The sequence below is a fragment of the Pecten maximus genome, chromosome 6 (genome assembly GCF_902652985.1).
Source record: "Pecten maximus chromosome 6, xPecMax1.1, whole genome shotgun sequence".
NCBI lineage: Eukaryota > Metazoa > Mollusca > Bivalvia > Pectinida > Pectinidae > Pecten > Pecten maximus.
In genome coordinates this window covers 37265206-37281776 of record NC_047020.1, presented here as the reverse complement: position 1 = coordinate 37281776, position 16571 = coordinate 37265206, and the positions used below count along the sequence as shown (strand labels likewise).

Genomic DNA, 16571 nt, shown 5'->3' with positions numbered 1-16571 from the left:
CAGATTCAGTGAAATAACAACTTTGATGGATATATGTATAACTATTTCTATAAAAGTCTCCTCATTTTGTCTACATATTTCTCAGATGTCGTCTGCTAGCTACTTACGTTGACAGCATCCCGGACCTCCAAAACAACGTTACCAACCGGGTATGGTCAATATATTTTTGTTAAAAACATTTCCCCAATCAAGTGACCGTGACCTATTTTTTATGCAAATTAAATGTTAATGACCTCTGACGTCATGAATAAATTATGCAAATTAGCTTATGATAACGAGGTCATCACGTGACCAGACGTCATCGTCTGTATGCCGCCATTTGCAGAGAACAAGAGAGAAAATGGCAAACTAACAATAAGTCGATATTCTCGCCGTATCTTCATCAAGGCGTAACGTCTTGGTATCTTCAGAATAAAGGTAAGTATGCCATTGTTTGTTTTGAGCGGTGTCGGAATCTTGCAAATGGTGGGCTCCACGCACTGTCGGTTTGATTGCATGGTCAATAGTCATTCATGTTTAGCGCCATCTTCGGTCGAAAATAAATGTCGCGGGACAATATGCGGTGTGTATCACGTGTTAAAATGTGGGATAGTATATTTTAGTGTTGAATTGTACACTCTAGTTGATTATTATTTTAATGTTACTGTGATAAATGCCCGTTTCCCTCTCTGATACTCTTCCGAGAAATAATATAAACACCGATGCATCGCTACGCACATGCACATTTCTGAGATCGCCGGAAAGATGGCAAAATTTGTTTCCGAGATAATCGCTACAAAAGCCATCCAAGTTGCATTTCTGGACTTTTAATGTTCATTTTTTATGTAGATTTATATAAATACAAGCTGGGTCTTGATTATCTCGTTATTAATACTCATTTATCGTCACTGATTACAAAACAATGTTGCATTGTTAGCTTGAATCGAGATCTATGGCAGAGTGATTGGGGTCTAAGAAGTGCTGACCTCGCCACAGCCATCTGCAAATGTTTTCTATCGTAAAATATCTACTGTTTTGATCATTAGCGAGTAAAATTAGTCTGTAGTTCTTAATTATTAATTATTTACCTTAAACGTGTTGATGTGTGCCCAAATTGAACCATATAAAACTAGGAGGGGGCGGGGGGTTAATATTCAAACAGTGTATACAGGAAAAAGAGAAGTGTTCCTCAGCTCCAATAGGGATCAAATCCACGACCCTCAACTTACTGCTCAGTCGCTCTGCTGCCTGAGCTAAAGGGAAATTCCCTCTAGTTTGAAGCTGTAACAGGGCCCTATCACTATACACTACAATTAAGTATATTAATGCAAAATCCAGGCATAATTAATGTATCGCCTATAATATGATTTGTGGACGGATGCAATGTATAAGTGGCCAGGGATCGTTGATATTATCTGGGAATAAAGTTGAATAATTTTACTTGGGCTACAGCAGCAGACAATTGCTGTTAACAATAGCTGCCTTGGAGGTTAATTCATCTAATATGATCAGAGGAAATTTCCTTGTTTAAAAATGTAAAGTTTTGATAAAACAGGCTTCAGATCTTCAGTAGTATTACAATCCAGACGAACACTTTAATTAGGACTAATCTAGTCATGATTCCATCCTAACAGTTTAAATGTATGTACAGTAGTCTTCAAATGGGTTTAAAACTAAACAGCAAGAATTAAGCAGAGCTAACAGAAAGTATTGGGCGAAGTGTTTAACTGAAAACGTGTTCAGAATGAAATAGTAAAATTATGATAATAAAACATGTAAAATTAATTGAATAACCATACATTGTTAATCAATAACAAATGTATTGGGTCTAAGATAAATCTTCACAAAAACATTGCCTGTTTTTATTAATCTTACTATATAATGTGTGAAATATTGCGCGAAAAGTGTTTTTCATCTTTAAAAATCGGAAAATATATTTGTATGATGTGTATATAAATATGTTTGTATGTTATATTAAGCCTTTTAACTTTTTCAATATTATCAAGGAATTTTAATGGTATTAACTGGTTAATTTCTGTTAAAGTTCACCAGTAGAAACATGCATACATTCATTGAGCTGTGTTTAACTGTCTGTCATGTACATCATTTTGATTCTGTGTACACTTTGTTATTACCATGGTGTCATTCTAAACTTTCAGATGTCTTCCAGAAGTGGATCTTCTAGAAGGTAAGTGTTACTGTTAATGTAGGACTTAGTATAGAGTCAGAGACTAGAGTTAAGTTTTAATTAGTGTTGACTATCAACAACTTTTTTCAATATTGCGATGTATTGCAGTATTTTATCCAATATTCAATGTCTTGCCGTGAATTTGGAAATGATAAAAATGAATAAGATTAACCCCTGTCAAACATTCAAAAGGATCATTTGGGAATAATAAGGCTAGCAATGTCTTTATTTTCTGGCAATCAAATTTGTCCAACTACAGTGCGATCTTTGCATCTCTGATCGAATGCAGATTCCGTCATGTGTTAGGATTGCACATTCTCTTAAGTGCATATATATCATTTCCGGTTTCATATTGCAGTAACCGGTACTGGCAGTGGTATTACCCTTAATTTTAATACCCTACATTCTCATTCTGATTCAGTGTCAGCAGTTCGGTTATTTTTTAGATCGCTCTAGCTATTTATTGAAACTCGTAAATTTCAATTTGAGAACACCACTACTGCAACTCTATTTCTTGAGTTGATATTTAATAATGAAAAGTTTTCTTTGAAAACATGTTTGTCCTCAGAAAGCCACTGCTGGTCACCCGGAAGGTGTTAGACAACTCAACAGACGAAGAGGAAGACAATGCTGGGAGTAGCAAAAAAATAAATGGAGATTCCCAGTCAGAAGAGGAAATTATGGAGGAATTGCCAGAAGGTAATAATAGCCGTCTTTTACACATTTGTTTGCTGTTATAGGAGATATCTTATAGAAGATTATTAGAGCTCTACTTTGTATTGTTATTCCTGATATTTAGTATATATCTTGTCCTGGTAACCCCTTACTGGCAAAACAGGGGGGACTATAGGTTTCCTCTTTGTCCGTCTTGTGCCGATGTGCCTACATATTGCCTAGTGTTGGGAATCTGAAGAGAAATCATAATTGGATATTTATCAGAGGATGTTTAATGAACAATTATCAGTTATGACTGGAATACCAGCTCTTTTTTTCTTTATTTTTTTTTTTTTTTTTAAAGTCTATTTAAAGTTATTTAACCCTTTGCCACATGCAGGTTATAACACTTCAGCACTCTGTGCCAATAGTGCAAAGATACATTGTTGCAATGCAACATTATTGCGCTGACTGAAATATACATACACCATCTCAATGGCGGTTTTTGAGAAATTAAGCTTTGTTTTGATTAATTTTTCTAAACCTAATTTTGAAAGTGAAATAGTTGTTTTAGACATTTTTAGTAAGTTACAATTATGTTCAGAATTTCTTAAATTTTAATTCTGTGCTATTTTCTTTATAAAACCAACAATACATAACCACGAAATCAGCTGTATACAAACAGAACAGAAAAATTTCAAAATATTTTGACAATGTAATTTATAATTCATTGAATTCCTGTACATGAAATGATTCAACATTAACTCCCAAATGAAACAAACTGAATTTTCAAAGTTTTCACAAGAATATTTTTTAACAACTAAGCCTAGAATATTTTATATCCGATGTCGCGACGAAGGAATGTGTATCCGACCATTTTGGGTCAAATCTACCTTCGTTTTTCAAATGCCGGCGAGCGTAGTTATTAGTGTGTCGAGCTATGGTGGAAACTGATTCTCATTGAAGAAAAGGTAGAAATAATCAATGGGACTTGCAGTATCAACATCAAAAGTTTCTGGAAGTTCTGGCCCCGTTTCCCTAACAAAATCATTTACTGTGATCGGCAAAAAATCTCTGTCAACATTACCTAATGGCGGCGGTACAACTAGTCGCCGTTCGTCCTCATTTTCGGACTCGTTATCTGTTGACAGTTCATTTAGAACATCGTTAAGATCAATATCTGACTCAATGTATTCAGGTCCAAAGCCATCGAACTCTAAATTATCATCATCGTCGTCAAAAATGTCGCGCAAAATCGTAGCCACAGCCGCCATCACGCCTCGTTGTTGTCACACTTTTCTACACTCATGACTCACACTTTCTAGGTTAATTTATTCAAAAACTTTCGTATGAATGACGTGTACAAATCTGATTGGTCGATGCATTGATATCTTCTTAAAATAGTATCAGGGATTTCCAGATAGGTGTCGCTCTCAATCACGGGATTTTCCATGTCTAAGTTTACCGAACCGGCATGGCGTCGAGAGGCGCTTACATTGAGATAACGTAGAGGCGTCGAGAAGCGCTTACATGGAGATAATGCAGAGGCGTCGAGAAGCGCTTACATGTGGCAAGGGGTAAAGGCGTCCAGAGGCGCTTACATGTGGCAAAGGGTTAATGTGTATATTCACTGTTACATTACAACATATACAATCAATGCCTTTGACATCTATTCAGATATCTTTTGAATATGTTATAAAGTTACTTCTGATTTCAATTTTGTCCTAATTACTTTTGAAGTGTGTTTGCTATTAATTCAAATACTTAATCTAACATACTTCATTGCAATTCTCCTCTGACCATAAAGACCATAGCCTTATATGTTCATAAACCATCTCAACATGCAGACTAAGGTACATTTGGAGCATTACTTTTTGCATACAAAGCAGACATGTATATATTTAACTTTTAGATTTAATTTCGTGTAACTGAATAAAAGCCCAAAAATAGAAGATAATCATATCAAGCACGGTTAAAAGATAAAACATTATTTACATACAGTATATATTTTTCACATCATCATGCTGATCGTCATCACCGTTTTAGAAGTATTAGCAGGGATCAATCTAGGGTTTAGGGGAATATACCCTTTTCTGTATTCAGGGGAAAATAGCCGGGGTTCCAAGGGGCCGCAGGCTGAAAATGATTTTAAGCATTCCAAGACTATTTAGATTGGCTCTACTGACAGCTTTCAAGCGTGTGAGATTCTTTTTAAAAAACAGAAAATAAACACAGTAAATATTTCTTCCAGGGGGTTTACTTGTTTCACTGGGACACTATTGCATATATGTCTACATATTCTGTATTCATATTAAAGATCAAGCCTTCTCTCTTTCTTATTTTTGAATATGTCCACCATTTTTTCCAAATCATATTTGGAAAATTCCTCTTTTTTCCCTCGGAACATATCCTCATCAGTGCATCAAGTGACCTGACCAAGACGATTCCTTCGTTTGAAAGTCCACTGCCGGCCTGGTTGTCATTTGTGTCCGTCCTTGGTTTCTTGCTGAACAAATCTGTTAGTTTCTTTGTTCCATATGCATCCCTTTTGGAAAGCTTTTTCACGTAGAATCGGTCTTTGTGAGACATAATTGTAAACGTAAACAGTGTTAAGAATTGTTATCATGCCTCCGGAAGCACATGTAGTCGATTACTAGTTCGTTCAACCAGACGCTTGCTGATAGTACACAGAAAATGTGACGTGTCAAGCGTCTGATTGAACGAGACAAGAACAAGATTTAATATTCGCCTCGATAATTATTTCTTGCAAAACAAAACAAAACGATCGCGGAGAAAACATCAAAAAGTAATCTATTATGAAATAGGGGAAATTGTATGAGAAAACGGTATTTTCCAGGTAGAAATAGGGGAAATATCTAAGTTCTGAGGGGAATATTCTGCAGAAGGGGAATTTTATCAGCGAGGGGAAACTACCGAATACCGGTAGTAAAACGGCCCTAGATTGATCCCTGATAGAGATGACTTTTCTACTTTTGGTACCTCGGTAGGTGGTGCCACTTGTTGCTGATGCAATGCCAAGCATTGTATTTCATAATTTTTCCAGCTTCACAGACAGAAAATAGTTGTCAAATACATGATGTATGATATTTTACCTCATAATGAATTGTATGTCAGGACTTCCTCATTTGCGAAACATGACTTGGAATGCCATGTTGGATTCCGAGAATATACCAAACTATTGCCTTATGTATTTGTACTCTTGCAAGAAAATTCCGGCTAGTGCTGTCAACACAAATGTTGGGCAGCACAGACAATTAAATTAATTTCTTGTCAAATACCAGATGTAAAAGCACTAAAATTTAGTGAAAATATGTAACACTTTCAAGGAAAATTACCAGTTTAAAAAATTTTGATTGTTGCCAACTGCAATAGAGCGCTTACTTTTTCATCCATAATCAATTGGCTTTTGATTATTTTTTTTCAATTATCGGAACATCACTAGTAACACCAAAGTTTGTCAGCGCTTGAGAGGCTTAGACATTCCTAGAAGCATTTTGATTAAACTTCATACCATGATAAAGGGCCATAATAACTCTGACAAGTTTTAGTTTCCATGGTTTTTGGGTCAAGGTCACTTACTTTTTCTTTTTTACCCGAATTGCAATAATTTGATAAGCAGTCTTCAGACACCAATTATGGATAATAGAATACAAGACGACTCCCCTATGTTAATATTTGCCCTAGCTTTGCTTGGCTCTATGACCTATTATATTTATATCCTTTGTTTAACAGGCACAGTTGTTGTCAATCCAGAACCAGTTGAGGAGAAAAACCCAACATTCAAGGGACCCGAATTTGTGTCTGGAAAACGTAAATCAACAGGTAACAATAGTTAACCAAGTTCAGATCAGGTATAATTTGGTTAAAATTGGCTTCTCTTGGTTATGATAATCTTACTCTGTGAAAAAGTAAAATTAGCATTCCACCGAGTTGTTGTCACAAAACTTTCGGGAAACAGTGTTGTATCACATGGTTAAGAACTGATTTTGAACTATTTGTTGTCCTTTAGGTAATGGTAATATTGATGTCAGTGGTTTGATGTCTCGAGTGACATGTACTGCCTGCCACAAACAGATCAATACGAACAAGAAAGGGTCTGCTCGACGACACCCTCTCCTAAAAGTCCTCATCTGTAAGGTAAGCTAGCACTGCTGTCAACATCATTTTCAATGAAAAATTGAAAGCAATTTTTCTTAAAAATTATGTTATGATATTAAAACTAGCCTGAACCTAAGACTGGCTGAAAATTACAAAATAATGAGTTTTCAGGTATATCAAAGAACTAAATTTATGTTTTCTTGCATTCAAGAATTATAATAACTCATTTTTTCTCTTGAAATATCTTATAGTTTTTATCAGTTCCTCAAAAAAAATATGTAAATCTTTGAAATTATTTCATATTTAAGCCAAATTAAACAATTCTTGTTATTGCTATTTCTCAGAAAGAACAGAAGGGATGTTTCTCAAATTTCAAATGTAGGTTCCCCTTGGTGACTAGTTATGCATATTGCATTTTGAGACCAATCAGATAACAACATGGCCGACAGGCAGCCATCTTGGATTTTGACAATTACTTAAGTTTGTTATCACAATTTCTCAGAAAGTACTGAAGGGATCTTTCTCAAATTTCATGTTGGTTCCCCTCAGTGCCTTGTTATGCATATTGCATTTTGAGACCAATCGGAAAACAACATGGCCGAGAGGCAGCCATCTTGGATTTTGACAATTGAAGTGTTTTATCGCTGTTTCCGAGAAAATACTGAAGGGATCTTTCTCAAATTTCATATGTAGGTTCCACTTAGTCCCTCTTATTACATTTTGGGACCAAACTGAAAACAACATGGCCAACAGACAGTCATTATTGATATCGCTAAATCTCAAATTTCATATATAGGTTCCCCTTGTTTGAAAAGTACCGGAGGGATGTTTCTCAATTTACACAGATTATAGTAAGAGGAAGAGAAAAATAGAGAGAAGATCAATCTGACACGGAACCTATAAAGATTATTCAATGGTGGGCACCAAGATCCCTCTGGGATCTCTTGTTATGTTTGGAATGTAAACATTGTCTTATGATGTAATTGTGGCCCTGTATGTAGTGGTGAACTATCTGTTGCAGCGCTGCCGTACCTATTATGATAGTGGCCCTATACAAAAAGACAAGGATGGCCTGGATGAGCAGTGTCGGTGGTGTGGGGAAGGAGGACGTCTGTTTGGATGTGACTTCTGTCACAATGCATTCTGCAGGTCCTGCATAATTCACAACCTTGGCCGATCAGAACTGATGAAGGTGCAAAATGGTAAGCACAGTATTTAGGATTCAGTATTATCGTTGGTGGTTTTAGTTACCATATATGACCTAATAAGGGCGTGGGTAATTGACAGTGGGGGTGCCCTTGTTAAGATTTGTTATTCTGAAGTTTAATGAAACAGACTAAACCTTATAGCAGAATACCCAAGGCTGTGGAAACGGTAAAATACATATTTTGGATTCAATATTATCGTTGGTGATCATAGTCATGTCTTCTTCAAATGAGGGGTTCTTCTTAGAATTATGTTCCAGCTATATATATTTATATAGAGATCTACTTCTAATACAATATTGTCTGAGCTATGCATTTTTTAACTTGTTAAATGGCATCACCTGGCTGGTTAACTATGCTGTATTAATATCTCCCCTTCGAATGAAAAGAAACGTTGATGTCGCTCCTAGGAATAAAAGGACACCTATTATATTAGTACCAGTTAAATATTTCAAAACTCATGTGACTGTTAAGGCCATAACTTCTGAATTGTTTAAGATATGTTGATGAAATTTGGAGGATACTTGCATCTGCCGTTACGTCACTGACCATGACCTCGAGGTCAAAGGTCCAATATGTGCAAATTTTCCAATAATTTCTTGTCGGAGTCATAACATCTTAACTGTTGAAGAAGATATTTTTATGAAACTTGGAGCATACTTGCATCACCTATAGCCAATATCCATACATGCAGCTGCATCTTTTCCAGGTCAAAATTTCTACACTTTTAAAGATATATTGATGAAACCTGTAGAATAGTTGCATCCTCTAAGTGCACTGCCTTAGGTCATTTATTTATTGATGTGACCTCAGCCTCAAAGTCAAAGGTCAAATAAGTGCTTATTTTTCCAATGATTCTAGTCTAGTATACTTGCACTTCCTGAAACTGATGTGTAATGCACTACTGTACCGTACAGTCACTTTTGACCTTAATCTGAGGGTCAAATGTCAACGTGCATATTTTTCTAAATAATTTCTTATCAGACAATTACTTTTAAGCTTTTAAAATATTCTAAAGAATTTTACTGTATACCTTTATCACCCCACTGACAGAATGTTGTGCAACCTACAGGTCAAAGGTAAATGAAGCGCAAAAAAATCAATGCATAATAAGGGAAAATGGAGACGCTTTTTGTTCACAGAAGTTTGCTAGTATAATTATCTGCATAATTTTAATAGTTCAAATATGTTTGGTGCATAACTTTTTAAAAATTAAAGGTACCTTGATGAAACCATAGTTGCTAATGTACAGATTTGTTTGTTCTGACCTTTTATTTTAGGTCAAACGAGAGCAAAAGTTTCAATAATCTTGTCCTTGACATGGTACCCTGATGGAACATAACTATATGATGCATCTTTTCTGTGAGCATAGGCATCTGTTAACAGAGAAATTATTAGCCCCTACTTCTACTATATCAACAAGGTGTAACACTTGAGGATCTATGATGTATCTACTGTGGAACGGGAGAAGGCTTGATTGGTCGACAATTATAGAACTTACTTTTGTTTATAGAGCTGTCGACCATATTTTAATCAGATTGAACTTAAATTCAAAGTGATTCGAAGCTCACCCCCCCACTTTCTGTTTTTCGAGTGTTACACCTTGTTGATATAGTAGGAGGAGGGCTAAGTTTTTCTCTCTGTTAATACTAGCCAGAAGCAGACGCCTGTACTGTGAGCAAGAGAATGCACTAAAAAAAAATTTTTTTTATTTCTTTTTTTCAGATGACAAGTGGAAATGTTATGTATGTAATTCTAAAGCACTTCGAACCCAACGGCATGAATGCGAGGCTGTGCTCGAGCAAATTAAGAAAGAGGAACAAAAGGCAAAGAATGCCTTGGAACGAGAAAAGGAAAGGGAAAAAAATAAGGAAAAGAAAGACACACCTTCCAGTAAAAACACTCCAAAATCTAGTGAAATTGTTAAAAACACTGCTACGCCAAAGTCTAGTGTGAAAACCATAGCTGGTAAAAACCCAAATGTTGAGTTAGTAGTTGTTGGGCCAAAGGCACCCATTCCAATGCAGTCAAAGGCACCCATTAACGTTCAGAATAAGTCAATGCCAATGAAGATTGCACCACAACAAATGGCACCTGTTCAGCAACAGCTCAAGAATCTTTTGAGTATGCCAAATGGTCCACAACGTAATGTGCAGCAGCAAAAGCAACCAACAATAATTAGGCGGCAGCAGCAATCCATGCCAGGTCCAGTGAGTCGAGTGGGGTTTGTTTCTAGTCTTGATCCATTATCTATTACTCTTCCGAAGTTGATAGAGGAATTCAAAAAGAATGTAACGCCAACAACAGTTCCACAAGTTCTCAACAAGATGATGAGCATCACAAACTCCCTAACTCTGTTGATGTCTTCTATTAAAATGAACATAATGGACAATCATTTTAATACACCAGGCTATGAATCCCTCAATGCCATGACAACCCAGAGTCGTAAAACAGCAATTGATTGTTTGGTAAGTGGACTGGAACTCTTTCTTCAAGAACTACAGATCACAACGGTTGGCGAATATATGCCACCACCTCCAGATACTAGAGATATTTCTTCAAATAATGCAAATGACTCTGAACCAGAAGTGTTAGAGGTTGACAGTCTCGCTAAAGCACCTGAAAAACCACTTCGGATGACCATGATAAATGATGAGATTATTGTAGAATCTGACTCGGAGGAAGAGAAGATTCCAGTCAAAGTTGATATTCCTGAGATTAAGGAAGATGTTAGCAAGGACATTGCAGACAATGAGGAAAAGTCTGAAAATGTAGAAAAAAAATCAGACGACGATGTGTCAAAAGATGTAGACACAGAAATGGAGGAAAGTGTAGATGAGGAGAAATCATCCGAAACTAAGGATACAGAAAAATCGGATAAAAAGTCCAAAGATACAGACAAGAAAAAGGACAAAAAAACCACAGACAAAAGTCCCAAGAAACATGTAAAAGCTGAAAAAGAAAGTCCCAAAAAAGGAAAAAAATCAAGCACTGAAAAAGATGAAAAGGATAAAGTTGACTCTGAAAATACTGAGGCTCAGTTAGAACTGTTAAAGGAACTGGCAGATGAATTAATAAAGAATGGCCATAAGTCAGATTCTGAATCTGAGAACAGTACAGAATGTGAAGATGATGATAATGACATTCAAAACATAGAGGACAAGAAAGATGAACAGAAAACAAAGAAAGGTGCTAATGAAAAGGACAAAGATGATGCTAAAATCGAAAGTGGCAAAGGGAAAAAAGAAACTCCTATTAAAAAGAAAAATGATGCTGAGGATAAAAATCAAAAGGAAAGTGATGAGGAGGAAACGAAAGAGAAAGAAGATGATAATGAGGAAGAAGATGATAATGAGGAAGAAGATGATCTGAAAAAACCTGTATCAAGTGAAAGCAACAATGATAGTGATTCAGATAGTGAGGATAGTGATCATGACGCTTCTGGACCTGGCCGAAGACGACTTAGAAAAAGGAAGACCAAAGGTATGTATTATCAAACTTAAGCAAAATATTTGTTACATTAAAAACAGGAAAAACACTTTATTTCTTCTTATATATGACCATTATTTTTGTATTGCCCAGAAAAAAATGGCATAAAGAGGGAATTCCTTTGCCTGACCACATCACAATTGCCTGTTTTCCCATGCAGTTACATTTGCTGCAAAAGAATATGATATCTTTTACTTTTGGCCACTTGGACAATAAATTCACTTCTAAAATGAATTAAATTGAATTGCTTTTTCATCTATGATTAATCTTAACTACACACATCAATAGTATATATACATAATATTAAAAATAGTGACAATTGTGCATGATGTTATGCAGTACTGGTGTATCTGTTGAAATAATTGACTTTTATGATATAATATTTGTCTATCTAAAACCACTGTTTCCTAAACAGACAAGATTTATGTGATCTATTATTCGTTAATTAATATGAATGTAACCGTAAAAACGGCTCTTAATAGAATACGACAAAAGTATCCACTTCAAATCAGAAGTTCAGTTATACTGTTTTTGACACTGTTTATCATTGTCATAGAAAAAGTCAGGAAATTCTTACTTGCTTCATAAAAAACAATCATTATCAATTTGCAACAAAATGTCCATAGATCTACATTTGCAATTATTCTTTAAGAAGATGAAAAACCTGAAAAGAAAGGAAAAGGGAGTTTGAAAATACGACTGAGACTACCTAAGAATAAATCACAAAGGGAAAAGGAGGAAAAGAAAGGTGAAAGGAGAAGTAGTCGTTCAAAAACAGCTGCAGAGTCTCGAGAATCTGATGATGAGGACAACACATCCAAAGGCAAGAAAGGCAAGCCCAAGAAGAAGAGTACCGAGTCCGATTCTGAAAATTTCGACTCTGATTTAGAGGATGAAATAGACAAGTTAGCAAAAGATCCGAAAGTGCAGAAAAAGAAAAAGAAATCTGAGGAAGAAGTTAAACCAAAGGAGAAAAAGAAAGACCAAAAAGAAGAAACTAAAAAAGAAAAAGACCAAAAAGAAGAAACTAAAAAAGAAAAAGGTAATTTTGTTAACCCTTTTTTCATTGAGCAAAACAGATGTGTATGATTTTGAAGCTTTTTCAAAGAGGCTATTTGTGGAGTCAATTTTCACTTTAATGTGAGTTATATCTCTTGCTTTTTTGTGTCGGTGAGTTCAATAGAGCAAACGACAAATTAATTATGTTATTTGACACAAAATAGTCAGCTGACAAAAAGTGGGTTTTCACAGAAAGCTCCTATAGTTTGTTATATAAAATTTAATAGCGTTTCATACATGTAAAAAGGCCATATTAGATATATATATTATATATGTTAGCAATTGTTGGTATCGTAGACAAGAAGGAGAAGACTGGTAGTGACAGTGATAGTAGTGAAGGCACAGATAACTATGACCCTGAAGAGGCTGCAGATGATGAAGAGGAGGAAGAACCTATGGACACTGCGGATCCTCCTGCCCCAGACATCTCGGATAAGGAGGTACATGTAGGCAACTAGGCATACAAAATTTATGCAGATTTGATACCTTTGAATATTATTACTATTTCAGTAATTGTCCAGATGTTAGTCAAATGATTTAGTGGTGATATAGTTATTCAAAGGACTCCCATTTCTAATTCACCCACATGAAAGAGAAGGCACACTTCAGACCTCACAGAAATGGTGGCTTTGTACGTAGCAGCCAGGGTTTTATCCCTCAGTTTTGGGCCTTATTTGTCTATTTTTTGTGAGGAATGTTTGTGCGTTTGTAACTGAAGTTCCAAATTTTGGGAATTTACATTTGATATGATATAATCTGGATGAATTAGGGGGTCTTTATCAACATTAAAAAGCTTTTCAAGAAAAAGCCCTGAAAACACTAGAACAATTAGTAACACCATCTGTGCTTATAGAACTAAAGCAAATCCTCACAAAGTATCCTTTAACTTACAAGAGGTAACAACTTAGAAATAGACAGAACTCAAACTCATGTTTTATCTGATTTCAGAATTCTTCGGAGGAAGAAGATGATGAAGACGGTGATGACAGTAGTGATTCTGGTGAGAGAGAAAAAAGTGTCTTTTGTATGTCAGCAGATGCATGAAGTGTTGTTAATACAAATTACTAGTGAATCGCTATGGTTGAGGGGGAGATACAGAAACTTGTATCAATCTGTAGAATAGAATCAATGTAGTCAGTTCTGGTTTCTAAACACATTCTTTGTACGAGCCATTAAATTGAGGGTTATATGTAAATAGAGCAGGGCATCCAGTTGACCCTTGACTTTTAACAAGTTAAGAAGTTGAATAACAATTTCTGAGAAATCTTTGATGTCAAAACATGTGTCAGTTAAATCTGTCGAAAACGTAGTCTTAAGCATTTACAGGGTACTGGCCATGGATGCCCTGATAGGGAAAAGTTGTATAATACGACTTAGTGTACAGAGAAAAATTTCATAGGAACAGATCAGAAGGGTGATATGTATGTGTAAGGAACCAAAAGGTCGTTATTTTCTTTGTACTCTGTATTTGTGATACAAAACCAGATGAAACACTAGCATGAAAAGGGAAAATGTGAACCTTGGCTTAATACAGAATGATTTCTTACTTTATTTGCCCTTTCTTGTCTTTGCCATTTCTTGATATGTTAATAATCTTGTCCATTTTTAAAACACACACACTCAACACAAGTGTGCAAGTTGCATGCATGGGAGGCCGTCCTAAAATGACCTTAGCTGTTGATAGGACATTAAACAATTATGAACCAAAACAAATCCATTTTTAAACCATGATTGTTGATTTGTAGAAGTGGTCATTAATAGTCCAAAGAAGAAACGTGGGAAGGCTTCATCTAAGAAGGGGGAAAAGGCCAAGTCATCAGACTCTGAAAGTGACTCGGATGCAGTTCCCAAAAAGAAGACTCGGTTACGCTCTAAACTTTTAGATGCCAAATTGTCCGAGTCAGACGATTCTGACTTCCAGATTTCCAAAAAAGGAAAAGGGTTAGTTTCAAATGATTTATGTACAATTTAAATGAGAGCCTGAATGCAAATAATTAAAGGTCTCTGCTCCTAACTGTCTGTCCATCTGCTCAAAAAAGTAGTACATTTGTTGTTGGTGGCTAATAATTGACGTGGATTAGTAATCATTCAGCCACCTCATCATGTGTCAAATGTATACTGTTCTTGTCAGTATAATGTGACCGGGTGGGGTGTCCTGCTGGTTGTCTTCGATAGCATGCTTCAGTGAGATAGCACTTTAAAAACAGCAACAGTGCTGCACCCACAAAGAGACCAGCATAAACATATAGTGCAGCCTTCCAAAATCATATACAAATCATATACAAATGTTTTTGTAATTATTGTGCAAGCTCCACCAGAAATTTTATTCAAAGAAAAACAAGGTTCCAAATAAAATCGAGGAAATAAATGTTAATTCATTGGCTATTGGCATGACGAACCCGTATAGCAGCTGATAACATTTGAATATCAGCCAGTTGGAGTCAGTTTTAATCAAATTTGTTTAATTAGCCCATACTCTTCAGTAAATCAACTGGTTACAAGGTGTGCCCCATTATGCACTAATTTGAAATCATTTGTTGACAATTTTTACACCTGTAAACTTGTAATGACATCAGAGTGGATTGCCAATTAGAAAATGAACACTTTCAAAACTCCTGATTATTGCTCAATTGGAAGGGGCACAACTCAATTACAGGAAGTACATGTAGGAAAGATTTAAGTTGGAAACAATGGAAGATAAATCATCATAAAGATCCTAGACTCATATTGTAGATTACCGTGCATTATCAATACACCAACACCAGTCTTCTGAATATCAAGATTATCATGCACTAAGTAGTCTCAAGATGCAGAGACAAACATACCTAGATTCATCATCTTGTAGAGAGAAAAAATATCTGACCCAAGTTCTTCTGGTCAACAATGATACAAACTAGTTGGCCAGATCATTTTAGTGTGGAAAAAAGAAATTGGTTCCTAAAATAGGCTGAGACAGAATATGAGACAAATTGATTAACAGTACAAAATAACATTGGGTTCCCTTGAGTTAGTGTCAGGATTGTGGAGTCGACAGATTATTGCTGACCCATTAAAGGGGCTCGACTGTACACATGTACTGCTATGTTTTAGACAATTACACATCTAGTCTTATTTTAATCAAGATGTATTTCAAATCTTGGAAGTATTCTGTTTTTACCTATACTCTTTATTTTCTATGAACAGTAAGAAAAGAAAAGCAGAGACCGATTCTTCAGAGGACAAGGAGTCCACTGAGGAGGATAGTGATGCCCCAAAGAAGAAAGGGCGTGGCAAAAAGTCCAAACAGAAAGGAAAAGGTTCTAAAGGGAAAAAAACGAAGCGCCGACGCATTAAGGTAGCATCAGACTCCTCGGACGAGAAGATGAGCACTGAAGGAGAGGAAGAAATGAAAAATGAAAAAAAGGTTTGATATGCTTACTGTATATTTGGCAGTTGTCCTGGTCGAACCTATTTTGTACATCATCCCCTTGTAACCATTCATTCTGGAGTACACTTTTATACATTTGTATATAGTATATAATGTGGGGCAAAGAAGCAATTCCAACGGTGTGGACAATGAAAAATGTCAAATTTTTAGGGCAATCCGCCCTTTTATCAAGACACAAAGAATACAGATACCTATGGTACATGAAACTCAACTCTCCATTTATCTGTTTTTAGCTAGAAAAAAAATTTGCAGTGGTTGATTTACAGGCAGTCTGTTGAGAAGTTTGACAATATCTCGTATTGAATTAAGTGAAGCATTGATATGGAATGTAAGGGAAAATCTACCATGAATTTATTGTGCCAAATTGACTTGAATTATTTTAAAGGCTATACAGATTGTAGTGAACTGTGATTTCATAGGTGATTTAGAAGCCCTAGAAGGGTTATTGAGA

At 35.8% G+C, this 16571-nt stretch overlaps 1 protein-coding gene across 2 annotated transcripts in view; it reads left to right on the top strand.

Moving 5' to 3' along the window:
* Positions 1-266: 266 nt before the first annotated feature.
* Positions 267-16571, top strand: part of LOC117329690 (transcriptional regulator ATRX-like) — a 42237-nt gene continuing 25932 nt past the window's right edge. The window contains exons 1-12 of one of the 2 annotated variants that reach the window (XM_033887766.1): positions 267-417; positions 2139-2167; positions 2736-2866; positions 6575-6664; positions 6852-6979; positions 7962-8142; positions 9871-11628; positions 12290-12676; positions 12991-13133; positions 13642-13693; positions 14439-14634; positions 15877-16096. In XM_033887766.1, coding sequence (XP_033743657.1) covers positions 2139-2167; positions 2736-2866; positions 6575-6664; positions 6852-6979; positions 7962-8142; positions 9871-11628; positions 12290-12676; positions 12991-13133; positions 13642-13693; positions 14439-14634; positions 15877-16096 — 3315 coding nt within the window. In that variant the 5' untranslated portion in view covers positions 267-417. Of the gene's footprint in view, positions 418-2138; positions 2168-2735; positions 2867-6574; positions 6665-6851; positions 6980-7961; positions 8143-9870; positions 11629-12286; positions 12677-12990; positions 13134-13641; positions 13694-14438; positions 14635-15876; positions 16097-16571 lie in introns of both variants that reach the window. The other variant, XM_033887764.1, reaches the window with a different exon arrangement.